At 34.0% G+C, this 13,343-nt stretch overlaps 1 protein-coding gene across 1 annotated transcript in view; it reads right to left on the reverse strand.

The window, feature by feature from the left end:
• GRIK2 (glutamate ionotropic receptor kainate type subunit 2) overlaps positions 1-13,343 on the reverse strand; it is a 347,507-nt gene that overhangs the window by 222,511 nt on the left and 111,653 nt on the right. Inside the window, exons 2-3 of the mRNA XM_041414905.1 lie at positions 12,031-12,198; positions 7,865-8,122 (exon numbers count right to left, since the gene is read on the reverse strand). Of these exons, the coding sequence (XP_041270839.1) occupies positions 7,865-8,122; positions 12,031-12,198 (426 nt within the window). The remainder of the gene's footprint in view (positions 1-7,864; positions 8,123-12,030; positions 12,199-13,343) is intronic.

Here is a 13,343-nt window from a genome sequence, read left to right on the forward strand (position 1 = left end):
CTTGGAAACAAAAGCAGTTTCATTTTTGCTTTAAAAGAAAGGAGTTGGTAAGAGTGCAAAAGAGAAAAAAACTCTCTAATTGAAGCTGAAATTAATCAAGACAGTAATATTTGAACTGAGAGTGATGCAGAGCAATTCACAAAGGGACTGACATCACAAATATATTTCACAGTGTTCTCCCAAACAGAGGATAAAATATGTAATACTGAAATAAGAGTAAAACTGTACTTCAGTTTGGATAAATCTTAAATGTACACCCCATACAAGAATGTGAAACTGATCTTGTCTCAGTTTTCCTCTTTCCATTTTTCACTTAGTTTTACTATCATATATTTCTGTATTTGGACATAATAAAAAATTTTCCAGTCTTCATGAACCAATTTTTTGTTCAGAAGTTCCCTAGGCAATTTTCTGTAAGGTTTAAATTCTTAAGTTTATTCAACACCACAAAAGCAAAGCAAATAAAGCACTGTGTGGAATATGTTCATTGTTATAACTCATGGAAATACTATCTCCACCTCTGTTCCTTAGGCTTATAAAAATACTATAAAGCACCTTATGTAATTTTAAAACTTATTTATTTTAAATCCATAGATTTGTTTTTCTAATACTGAGTCTTATTGCAGTAAGTCCAAATTCAATTATTAGTCAAAATATGGGTGAGAGCTGTAGTAACATGTTTTCCTAAAAGATGGGCTAGAATAATGCATTTTGTTAACCTGTTAACATTTACTTTGCTTTCAAAAAAATTGATTAAAATCTGTGTAGAATTATTCTCAAAGAACAATTACAGGCCCATTTACCCTAAATGAATAACAGAATTGAACACTTTTTCTTTAGACAACTAGCTAAAGTAACTGCAAATATCTGCATAAAGACTAAAAGTGTTTGAAAGTTTAACTTCACAACGTCCTCCATACTACTGATATATTCATATAACACTAGAAAAATATTTCTGGACTTACAGAATAAATGTGCAATAACTGTCTTAGTAAAGGAATACACCAACCAACTACATCCAAATACCACAATCAGGTTTAGCACATAACTACTAATTGAATCTTCACTTGAAACTACTGTGCACAGCACTTAAAACGCTCTGTATGTAAAAGACTTTATGGAATATGTAATCATTCAGGATAATATTCCTTCATTGTCCAAATTATTAGTGTTATTAATTATTATAATTTTACCAAATTTGAATTTATTAAAGAAGGCTTAAAAGTCTTTTTTCCTCAATAAAAATGTTCAATAAAAATGTTACAAATGTTGTAAGCTCTCTGAACTGGTGACTGAAAAGATGTACAACAGAACTACATGCTATCCCAGCTTATACGCATGGGAAGCTTCAAGTCTGCTTTGTTCACATTGGTAAATATAACCCTCGTTTAGGTACTCATTTCATCCATTCCACTGAAGCAACACAGAATAACTGTTAATTGACAATGCACAAATTAGGACTTAATTAGTTCCATTCAGTGCTGAGCTATGCATCCCAATCTCTATCTTTGATATGATTAATACACAAATTTATTTATTTATTTATTTGCAGAAAAGGTACCCTAGCCCTTCACAAGCAACCACTACTATGAATTCTGCATCTGCTTCATAGAGCCAGAATAAATGCTAGCTAAAACTGCACAAGTCAAAATATTATAAATACACAAAAGTACACACAGGTGCAGTTAGATGCAGTTTTCATGTCTACATAATATAAATATAAATCCAATTTGAGAAATCAGTATCAATGGCAATGGAGTAGCTTCATATTCATTTATAATTTAACGTTTCTGCACATTTGATAGAGACATTAGTGCCAGTGATAGTAAATAGTCCTGATAAAGACTTTTGAAGGTTACCCTTACCTATCTTTTCTTTTTCTGTTCTGTCTAGGAAGATCAGTACGAAAACATTGATGTTGAAAAAATTAAATAATAAAAATTAATGATAATAAACAAATAAACAAACCAAAACCAAAACAAAACAAAAAAAATTTTAAAAATTACATCCACAAAAAAAAACAACAACAAACTACCAAACTCGTCAGGTGAATTTTCCCCAGCCTTTCAAGAACAGCTGTTATTTTGTTCTAACCTAAATGTTCCTAGCTATCAACTTGTTCTGTTGATATATCAAAGATATCAAAGTATCAATATATTGATATCCCACAGTCCTCATAGGACATCATGCCTTCCAGCCCTTTCACCAGCTTTGTTGGCCTACTCAAGACATATTCAATTACCTCAATAATATTTTTTAAATTCTGGGGGCCAGAACTGCACACAAAATCAAGGTCAGGCTAAAATAACACCAAATACAGTGGGAATTAGATAATGGGAATTTTAATACTGGTCCCAATAAAGAAATTGTCATTTTATTACAAATCATTGCCACTTGCATACTAGAGTGAAAATAGCAACAAAATGACATCTTTCAACTTCCTTCATTTCAGTTAAAGCACAAGATTCATTACTAAAGACCAACTCAAAACATTTTTATTTCTGAAATAATTTTTCAGCATTTACTTTGGCTTCTGTTCATAGATGTAACAGATTTTTGGTGTTTATACTCATTCACTCAAGACCAAAACAAAAGTTAATTAAGAAAAAATATCCAGAACCCTGTTTATATCAACTTGTTCTGTTGGTATATAAAAGTATCAATATATTGACATCTATACAAGTGCCACTATAATTTAAGAGCTCATCATCTAATTATTCATGTATTTTTTCCTGTTTTTTAATTGTCTGAGCTTCAAAAACTTATTTACACTTTGTCTAGTCTGGTTTTTTAGCACAGAGATTTGAATATGTACTTGAAATTAAGTTATTGTTTTGAGACCAATTAAATCCATTAGGACATGCAGATGATGAACATATTGTCATTTTTCCACTTTTCTTTCTTAAAGACAATTGACTGTAGCAAATCTGTAAATCTGAAAGGACTTAATTAGTGTCCAGGGACAGTTTAGTGGAATTTAATTAACAAAGAGACCTTAAATTACTTTAAGGGAGAAAAAAAGTAACCGGCCTCTCATTACATCCTGCTAGGAGTTTTTTTTTAGTTTTGGTGTTTGGTTGTTTTCTTTGGGTTTTTTTTTGGGGGGTGGGGGGGATTGCTGGGGCTTCTCCTGTTTCTGTATTTGCTTTTTAATATGAAATCCCAGTTAAAAGGAATATGCTTTTCCATTTAAAATGATCAAAGGAAGCAATATTTATCTTTTTTAGCAAGAAAAATGTTTTAGAGCCCTATTACATTTTTTTTTACCCATACAAAGGTGGGCTATATTAAAAAAAAGTCTTGAGAGATAGAAAAAAAGGAAATTAAATCAGAGAAAGAAGCAGAAAGTAGCTATTATTTAATGAAAAAATAATTAAAATAATAAAAGTGCAGGACTCTTAAAACAGAGATCCACAAAAAAAGGACTCACACATTTCTAATTTCCTGAAAGAAAAAACTCATCTACTTAGTGCCACAATACATACTCCATAAAATACTACAAGGGTAGAAGCTTTAATATAATATTAAAACCTTTGTCCATTCTATGTTCATTTTTATTTCTATTACCATATCCCCACAGTAAAACCTGCATCTCTTTTTACCAAGTCAAGGTAGAATAACCTTTCCAGTTTATTCATCTACTTCATCTTATTTGTACAGTCTTGAGTCTTCCTTATTACACTGTACCCAACCCGATCTTTGCTCACTCCACTGTTATTGATCATATCCCTCTAGAAGCTTCCCTGTACCTATTTCAGCATGGCATAACCTCTATTTTCTCCTATGGCAAGCTATCTTGCATTCCTCATTACAGCCTCCTGAACACGAGGCAGGTCTGATCAGCACAGAACACACCAGTATTCTGAGGCTCAGTCTGGACTGCAGACATTCATCTTCTCTGACTTAGCCACTTCTGCATCATAAAGCACGGGCCAGGGTCTAGTTGCTACCCACAGTGCATTAAAAACAACTTATGCTTTTTCTCAAATTAGGAGTGAGGTGTACAGCTATTCCTTCTCTGAGAATATAGGGAGAATGATTCAAAGAGGGAGACAACAAACCAATGTCTGTTCTTATTGTAATCTCTAAGATTATTACAAAGGGAGACTGGGATTCCAAATTTTCTCTCTTATTTCAAACTGGGCTCTTAACAAGCACTGACTTCCCCTTTACCACCTTCATACCACCCAATCTCAAATCAAATTAGATCCAGACCAAATACAAATATCTATTTCATACATCTCAGAGAATCATAAAATAGTTTGGGTTAGAAGGAACCTTAAACATCATCTAGTTACAATCCCGTTCTCAGAGTCAGGGACACTTCATATTAATTTTTGAAGGCAGCTACTCTGTGGATTGAAAGGCACAAAAAACAGTAAGGAAGACTTCACTTACATGGATCAGTCACATAAATGGCTTTCCTTCATACAAGGTAGAAACTTGGGGGTTTTAATATAGTTGGACACGATGGTGCTGTCCAGGGGCAACTAGACTGTGCACTTGGAGTATTGGTCTCTAGCATACCTCTGGGACTGACACTAGAGTTAACATGGCCTTTTACTGGCTGCAGAGTGTCAAATAACAACACAGCTTTTACAATTTGTTTTTACCCTAGAAGATATATCCCATACTGAGAAGATGAAGAACATGGACACTTTTTTTTTTTTTTTTTTTTTTTTTTTTTAGCTGTGAAGTAGGTAACTATCTCTCCTTTATTATTACAAAACATTAGCAATTCCTTAGAAAATTCATAAAACTGAGCCCTAACATTTAAGGAAATAAACACATTTTTAGAAATGTAAATAGTTAAATGGACACATGAAATCAAGCTTTCCCTCAGAGTCAACCTACCATCTTGCAGGACCTTGACATATGGGAAAGCCCTGATAATTTATTGGAGAATTATCCAGACCTAGTTCATGCATGCTTTATACCTTTTCTTCCTCTCTATAATAAAAGTGTCAGCTCTCTTTATATCCATATTCACAATAACAATAAAAATACATAAAGCAAATGTGAATCTCCCAAAAAATATTCATTTTAGTAATTGAATTATCACTGTAGCTGCTATACCAACATATTATTGCCTTGACCAGCATGCCCTTTGGGGAATTGTCCATTGAGATAAAGGAAATCCATAGCTCTAAAATCATCGATAAAAAAGGCATACATCATCAGCCTCAACAACCATTCAATAAAGGAGCAAAAATGTGACTGATTAAAAGAGAAACAAAGAAAAAAGTAATTAAGAATTATATCCATCTTACATTAAGGAATCACTGATCAAATGGACAAACCCGATATAAACAGTGATAAATATTTTTTTTATTCATTGCCTTCATCATTTTAATGATTTGAAATTAGGTCTTAAATGGCACAAGTCATACAACACAATTTCTAAATCTTAGTTGAAACTTCATATTCAGCTCCAGTCCTAAACTCACAGTTGAATATTTGTCTTATCCTATGACAGGATCCTATGACAAGGTCAAGCAACTACTTGCTTCCAAAAGGTTCCTCTCCCCCTGCCTCAAAAACCACCAGCTTGCACTTGAACTCCAGCAGATATAAAATCTGCTTCTTTAAGACTAACAGTTTCTCATAGCTAAGAGATGTCCCTCTATGTATTCAAAGGGAAATGATGCTGTGCACTTCCCAGCAGTGTCATTTGCTTTTAAAAGTCCTGGAATTATCCACAGGAGATGCTACTGTTAAAGAGAAGTTGACAGTCTTTAAAAAGTAGAATTTAAGTTCACTTTACAGAACACACCACAAAAAAGAGAGAGGATAACCTTTTTAAAACAGACTGGGTTTTTTCTGCCTCTTCAGACAGAAATAGATTTCAAGGGAAAAACAAAAAATATTGTAGATGAGATTACAGGAACAAGCAGTATTATAATATAAAGGGCCTGGCCACTCCAGAAAGAAATATCATTTTAAAGAGATTATATCCTGGAACAATTCTTTATGCTTTTCGAATAGATTAAATAATTCAATCTACTAATTTATTGTGAAATTTTTTTAAAAACTTTTCTAAAAGAGGTTATGTTTGGGGTTTTTTGTCTCTCCAATATTAACAGTAATACCAAGTAGAACAAGTAGATCACAATATATACAAGAAAACCTTCTTTTTAATTTTTTTTCCCATTTTTATTTATGTCCTGGCTTCAAAACATGATTTATTGAGATCTGGTCTATCAAGGCTGTCAACAACATATCTCTGGATATGAAGAGATCATTAAACATTAATTAGTCTCTTGGTTTACTTATTTTTTGACAGAAGAAAATTACTTGAAATTATTGACCAAAGCAGTTTCAAAGTGTTAAAACATACAAATTTTCTAACTGAATTTACTTTTTTAAGAGTTAACCTGCTCTTGAAAAAATAGTTAGACTCCAAATGATTTTAATCAAGGTGAAATATCTCAAATTTACACAAACCTTAATCACCACAACTCACTTCTTTCTATCATCATTTGGTTAAAATTTGAGGATTTAGCTTCCTCTCCTATTTCAGAACAATGAAAGATAAAAATTTAGAAAATAAAAGAGAGGGGAAAAAAAAAACCCAAGCTACATATTGCTTCCCTTAGGTCTGTAAAGCTATAGTTTGATTTTAAAACTTAAATCAAAAATTTGATTACTTGAAGCTTTTGGTAACACCAGCTAACAAACTTGTAGTGAGGCAGCCTCTAAATGTCACTGCCTTATAATTTTTTAAAAGGCATATAGAAAAATATCAGTTATAAAGCCTTATATGCACCATATTCTCTGCTCCCTCCTCACCTTTTGGTAGCTACACATGCATCTTATTTGAGCTTGAACAGCAAGCAGGTGTTCTGTCCTGATGTAGTAACTGCTGTTTATCTAGAGCAGTTAGTCTTCCCTACAGGAAGACTCACTTTGTTTCCTGGTCTTATTTTTTTTATTTCAGGTTTGGATAGAGAGTAGCATCATGTAATTAGCACATCAACAGCCTTCCAGTTCAATGAACCACAAGAAGAATTTGAGGCTCCCTATGTTCTTTTCCTGACAATGATGGATCAACCAGCATGGAAAAAGTTACCAACATTTCCCATAAGATTTAATATGTCTTCTTTGGCCAAGCACCTTCTTTGTATCTTCTATTGCAGTGATATTTTCTTCTTAACCAAGGTCTTGTTTCTAACCACCACTAGACCTCAAATGAAATTTAAGTTTTACAACATTTTTCAAAGATACCACTGTCAAGGTGAAACTGAAAGGCAAATCAAATTTTAGGGTAACTAAGGGAAAGGTGATAACCTCGTATATTTCTGCTGGAAAGTCAGGAGTTAAAAATTAACTCTTGTAAGTCATCTGCAAGCCTCCAAACTTCCTTTTGGTCCAATTGCTAGGAGCTGAAACCAGGCTCCTTCTTCACTTCTATCTGTAGAAACAGATACTAAAATTTCAAACAAATATGGCATGTTTTCAAACTCAACCAACACCAGAAACAGCACCAGAATTTAAGCTTTCTACTTCACTGAACACACTAGTGTATTTTTCAAGTTACCATATTTTTCTTCCAAATTTAAGTTTTAAGTAAAATCAAAAGACATAGCTGTTAGCAACAGTTAAGACACTGCAGAAAACACAGACAGAGTGTGACCAATTTATTGACAGCTGTGAGCTCAAACACGCAGAATTCAGCAACTGAAGCATACTTATGAGAATACTTATGCTAATAAGTCCACATTATTTGTTATACACTGCCTTACCAGTAAAATTTATGCAAACTATTGAAGATTTCTTAAATTATGAAATATGAGTAGTGACACCCTTCCTCCCTCTCTTTGTGTATGTGAATAGTTCTGCACATAGCCTGATGCTTTGGCCTTACCAGTGCTGTCATCGTAAACAACAGTAACTGTTTTCCACTTGAAGAACTGCACAAGGTCAAGAATGGCACGGCTGAGTGAAGAGAAATCCGGATAGAGGCTGACATAGAAGGAGTCCTTGTTGTCTGACACCTGATGCTTCCAGCGGGTCTGGATGTGTGGAACTCCCAAGGCGTTGCAGATGGATTGCACGGCGTTAGCTGAGGAGCTGTGGGATGGTCCGAAGATGGCTGCCACCCCAAGGGACAGCTGATCGCAGGCTGAAGAGGAGACAGAAGTCTGTCAATGATGAGAGGAAAAAAGGCAGTGTGCCAGAAGGTATTGCACAATTCATATAAATAAAAAGGCACTCCATGAAATATGACTGTCTTACTGACAGAGCTCCCTTCTTGTGTAACACTTCCACTTATGCATTTCAACTTCAGAATATGCTTCCAAGCTTTCATTACAAACTGATGAATATTGACTTTTAACATCTAAATAGTGCTCAGCTATGTTTATTAAACATTCCTATGTCAGTGGAAGTGACAAAGGCCAGCAACTGTGTGTCTTTTTAAAAGTGATGGCAAATAAAATAGGTTTGTGCTTAGCTGCATCTTACATTTGGAAAAGGGTCAAATAGGACAGTATCCTAATCTGGGTTGTTTAAGTGATAACTTCTTCCTCAATCAGTCACCACTATTTCTACTGAAGTCCTAATTAGAAATTTTACATGTGAAGTACCTCACAGTTAATTTTCAGGCACAGAGTTAATTTCATTTAAATGGACATTTGAATTTCTGTATCTGAAATAGGCATGTTGGCTAGTACAATTTAAAAACCAATATTTTCCTTAAAATTAAATTGCTCTCTGTTAGTGAAAAAAATTTGTGTCCCTTCTTAAAAACTGGAAATGCTTAGTTTTGTTATACTTGTATGAATAAATAAAACTGGCCCTGAGAGTCACTGACATGATACTGCTGTATTCAAGTGGCTCAGCTTCCTGTTTTCTGATACAGGGTGGCCCTACCTGTACTGTTCATTAGCAGTCTCTGATTTGTATCATCTCCCACAGCATACTCCAGTATCATCTTGTTGAATATTTGTTAGGACATTCCAAAAAGAAGGTAAGAAAAAATAATCAGTACTGAGTTTTGGCCAATGCCCTGCTCCTATCTCATTCACTACCACAGGCATAACTTTTATGAGTATGCAGCTCTGAAAAAAGGACTATGTTTTCTAGGAAAACAACTCATTTGGTAGAGAGAAGTAATGAAAACCAAACTAGACATGAGTATTTATATGGGATTTGATTAATTCTGTTACTCCACCATCAGTGTTCCTGACAGCTGAGGAAACAAGCAGTAGAAACACATCTTGCTGCATTGCTTTTCTCAACAATTCAAAATTAATAGTTTTGCACATTCTTTTCAACTTGATAAAAAATATTGCTAAGTCTTTCAAGTGCATTCCAGAAACTATGCTGGCACACCTTTTTATTGCTGCAGAACACCAGTGGTTTAAATAAACTTGTCAGACACACAGGATCTTCATTGCTATTCGGTGTGTTGCCTAAATGACTAGCTCAATAAAAAAAAACATTTATGCTAATATTGCCCTTCCTAAGAGTAATCAACAAGCTTTATGCAAATGTCAGTAAATGGGATCACTAACAACAGCAATAGCTACCAGATGGCTTTTCAATGGACTTTTTTTTCTTCCTCTTTCTGAGATGTGAATAATGCAATGCTTTCGCACGTGATTTAATATGGCACTGGCTCTATCAAATGCATACCAATTTTCCTAGAACGTTGAGGGATATTTTGTTGCATTTACATTATTCTTCAGTGGCTTGAAAATATCTTCTTGACTTCAGGTTGCTTATTCATATAGTACCTTTAAAAAGCCACTAATATTTCATCTATATTCGACTTCAAAAGTATGTGTTAATAAGAGGTCTAAACAGGCTATTTTTGATGCAGTGCCTGCCTGCTCACTAATGGACATGATAATGAACCACAAAAATGAGTCAAATGCTTAAACTTCTTTGTTAAAATTCTGCTTTGGATCCATCATAATAAAATGAACCATTTTGTGTTAACCTTTAGCCTCTGATTCTGAACTAAAGCACCTGTGAGCACAAATGCAGTTGTCTGTATTGTGAATTGATGATGCAAAAAGCTATTAGTACTAGAAGATTACACAGATTTTGATATAGCCTGAGCAGTTACAAATAAAGTGTTGCATTCTCATCCAAGAGGCAAGTGGGAAAAAGAAATATATGCATTCTATTCAATATGTCTAATCAATAGCACATTGTCATTCTAATTTCATCTATTATGGTCTAACAAGAATTAGCAACATAATAGTCAGGCTAGCAGACCCCAGGTAAGGACTAAAAGTGGTTGCATTTTCTCAGGAAAGAATCAAAGAATTAGAGATCTCAGGAGAAATTTCTCTGCTGTCTGCATCATCCCTCAGGAACAGGGAGAAAATGTCCTGTTAGATTTCACAGGTCAGCAAGTGCAGGAGTCAGGAAGCAGCTGAATTTGGAAGGTGAGAAGGAAAGGAGAATGAAAGAAACAGAATTAAGTTTCAGCACTTTTATTCACTGTTGGCTGAGATGGAAAGGAAAGAGTAGTCTCTCTCAAGACCTGTTTTAATCCATCATCCAAAACACTAGAACAACTCAATGATACTCTATTAAAAGTGCATTTTTTCCTCTTTCTTCTACCATACATGCTACTCTGCAAAGAAACCATCTTGCTAGGCATAAATATTTAGCCTATAATTTTTCGTGCATGAAAAATGATCAATTTTTATGACAATTTTTCTTAATAATCTTGCAATGACCAAACTGTATTTCTGTACAAATAAGGATACCTTTTTTCATGCCTAACAAGAATCTATATTTGAATTATTTATTTGTCAAATAAATAGGTAAACAGGTTAGCAAGATTCTCTGTTAATCTATTATAGTAAAAGCAGTAAAAATTTCCCCTCAGTTCTAACCTGAATATTTAATTGGTATTAAATTCCACTTTTAAGATGTCCTTCATGTACATTAATCATGCCACAGGAGATTTCCCTTAGGTATAATTTCTAATATTGTGCCAAGTGTTTTCACTCTTCTTAGCCCACCATAACACCAAAAAATCCCTTATTGTATAAAGTTTTTGTCTTTAATGCTTGGGAGAGACATGTTGGGCCCACTTGGCAGACTTAGGCTAGAAACCTGCCATAAGAAATGCAGGCTGACCTCCAGTTCTTTCACCCTTCTTATTGTCTTGTTACATACAGCATTCATACAAAATTAGTTCTTCAATTTATAAAAAAGTGGTTTTAAAGAGCATGTAATACAGTGCTAAATTCAATGAGTTTTAGTGAGTTTTGACATGAGGCTTTGTACTTTCTTCCATAAATACTTATTGAACTTTTTGGTGTTTGTGGTTTCAAGGATACAACAATGAGGCAGAAACTTGTTGCCTGTTGTCCCTGACTTAAATGTAAAACAATCTGAAAATGTGGATTTTTTTTTTTTTTTGAGAATTAAAGATTTTAAAATTTAGGGAAAATGTTCAAACTTAATTTTTACTCTTAATTCTTCTGTAAACATATCATTTATAGTTAGGAGTAAAGAGCTTAACCCAGGCTGACACATCTATCTGATAGTGATAGTCCTAAGCACAGTCAATATTTATGCTTATTTTTATGCCATGCTGGTATAAGATGCACAAAACTACAACTACTACTTCCCTTTTGAAGTCTCTGATTAACTATCTAAAGGCATTTGTGAAAATGTACTTGAAGTGATTGAATGTTTAAAATTGAATCCCAGATTCAGTAGAATTTGGTGAAACTTGACATTTTGCTGGATAAATTTTGAAGACAGTGAGATTTCTCCCTCCACATGAGCTGCTATAAGAAACACCCTAGTCACAATGTTCAGCAAAATTTATTTCATATTTTAAATATTTAAGGGAATAGCTTTTAGATAAGGTTAGTGGGAGCAAAGGTGGCAATGTAATTGTCAAGCAGTTACCATTACAATCTTTAACAAAGCAGCTCTTTAATGTCAGTGACAATGTCAGTCTCATTGCATATGGCTCCATCAGATAGAGTTTTTCAGGTAAGCAAACTAAGTGAGGCTTAATTCTTCATTAAAAAAACTAAATATTCAAAAGGTTACCTTTTTTGGATGCTTCAAAACTGTCATAGAGATTTATCTTTTGTGTGTCATATGTTAATGTGGTGTTTGGCAGAAGAGTTCTGTTTCTGTTGATTGTGTTCACAGCAAATCTGAAGGCTAATTCTTCTGCTCCCATTGGACCAGATTCCACACACTCAAAAATGCCTCCTGGTAGAGGAAAAAAGAAAACAAAAAAACACTAGTAAGCAAAAAGGGGATAAAATAACATCTTTAATAAACTTTTTGGAAAAGATTCATCAGCCCAAAGTATTTAATTCCATAAATCTGATACAGTGCAACTCATTATTTTGATGAGCTTTGAGTCAAGCACTAAATAAACCAGCAACAATTAGAACTTACCTTAAGGAAAATCTGTTGCCTTTTCTATCCAATATTCATTTTAGTATTGTAAATAAAAAAGTGCAGCATTATATATTAACCACACAATTTAGAAGCAAAATAGGAGAGGGATGAAGTATATTTAATTATTACATAGCTATATCACTATTGCAACTATTTTATATAGTTAAACTTGAAATGAATACATTGTCCCTTCCAGATCTTCCATGACCTGTGTGTGTGTGGCAGTGGAAGGGAGACTTATGGATTCTTGCATTCTACTTACAATACATTAACAGTGAACTTGACAGCTCACTGACAGTTCACAACATACAAAGGAGCATAGAACTGGGATGCCCCAAATTGTCTCCAGAAATTAAAATGGAGAGATATTTTAGAATGACTGTTTGCGTGAACTGATAAATATGTTGAGCAAAAAATTCAGATTTTGCTCTTTTGACCTGAACTGCATGTAACTGTTAACTTCATTCTCAGTAAATACAGGAATCCAAGAAACTACACCCTGCATAACCTCTATCCTGCAAAGAAAACGTCCCCAAACAAGACATGCTATCAGAATAGGACATACTCTAAATAATAAACAATTTCTGGAACACTTTTGAGCCAACCTTTATCTTAAATGAAGCAAATATGTTTGTGAGAAAATGCTGTGCATCAGCTTTTCTCATTAATGAGATATCATCGTCCATAGAATGTAAAGTTATACATGCTTTGGGATAACAGAATTTATTCTTGGATCTGGAAAAGCCAAGAATACTATGACAATAAAAGTAATTTGAAGATGTGTCCTTACTGTGGGAACATGGAATGCCTCAGAAAAATTATCAGTATCTTTATGGTCCCTTCAGCCCTCATTTTAACACAGACCTGTCAATTCTTATGGCCAGACAATGGCCATCATCACAGGATCACTAATTACAAGCCAGGTATTGTCCCTCTGAAAGAAATGTTAC

This window comes from Onychostruthus taczanowskii, unplaced genomic scaffold (genome assembly GCF_017590055.1).
Source record: "Onychostruthus taczanowskii isolate IOZ18803 unplaced genomic scaffold, ASM1759005v1 scaffold48, whole genome shotgun sequence".
In the NCBI taxonomy this organism is placed as follows: domain Eukaryota; kingdom Metazoa; phylum Chordata; class Aves; order Passeriformes; family Passeridae; genus Onychostruthus; species Onychostruthus taczanowskii.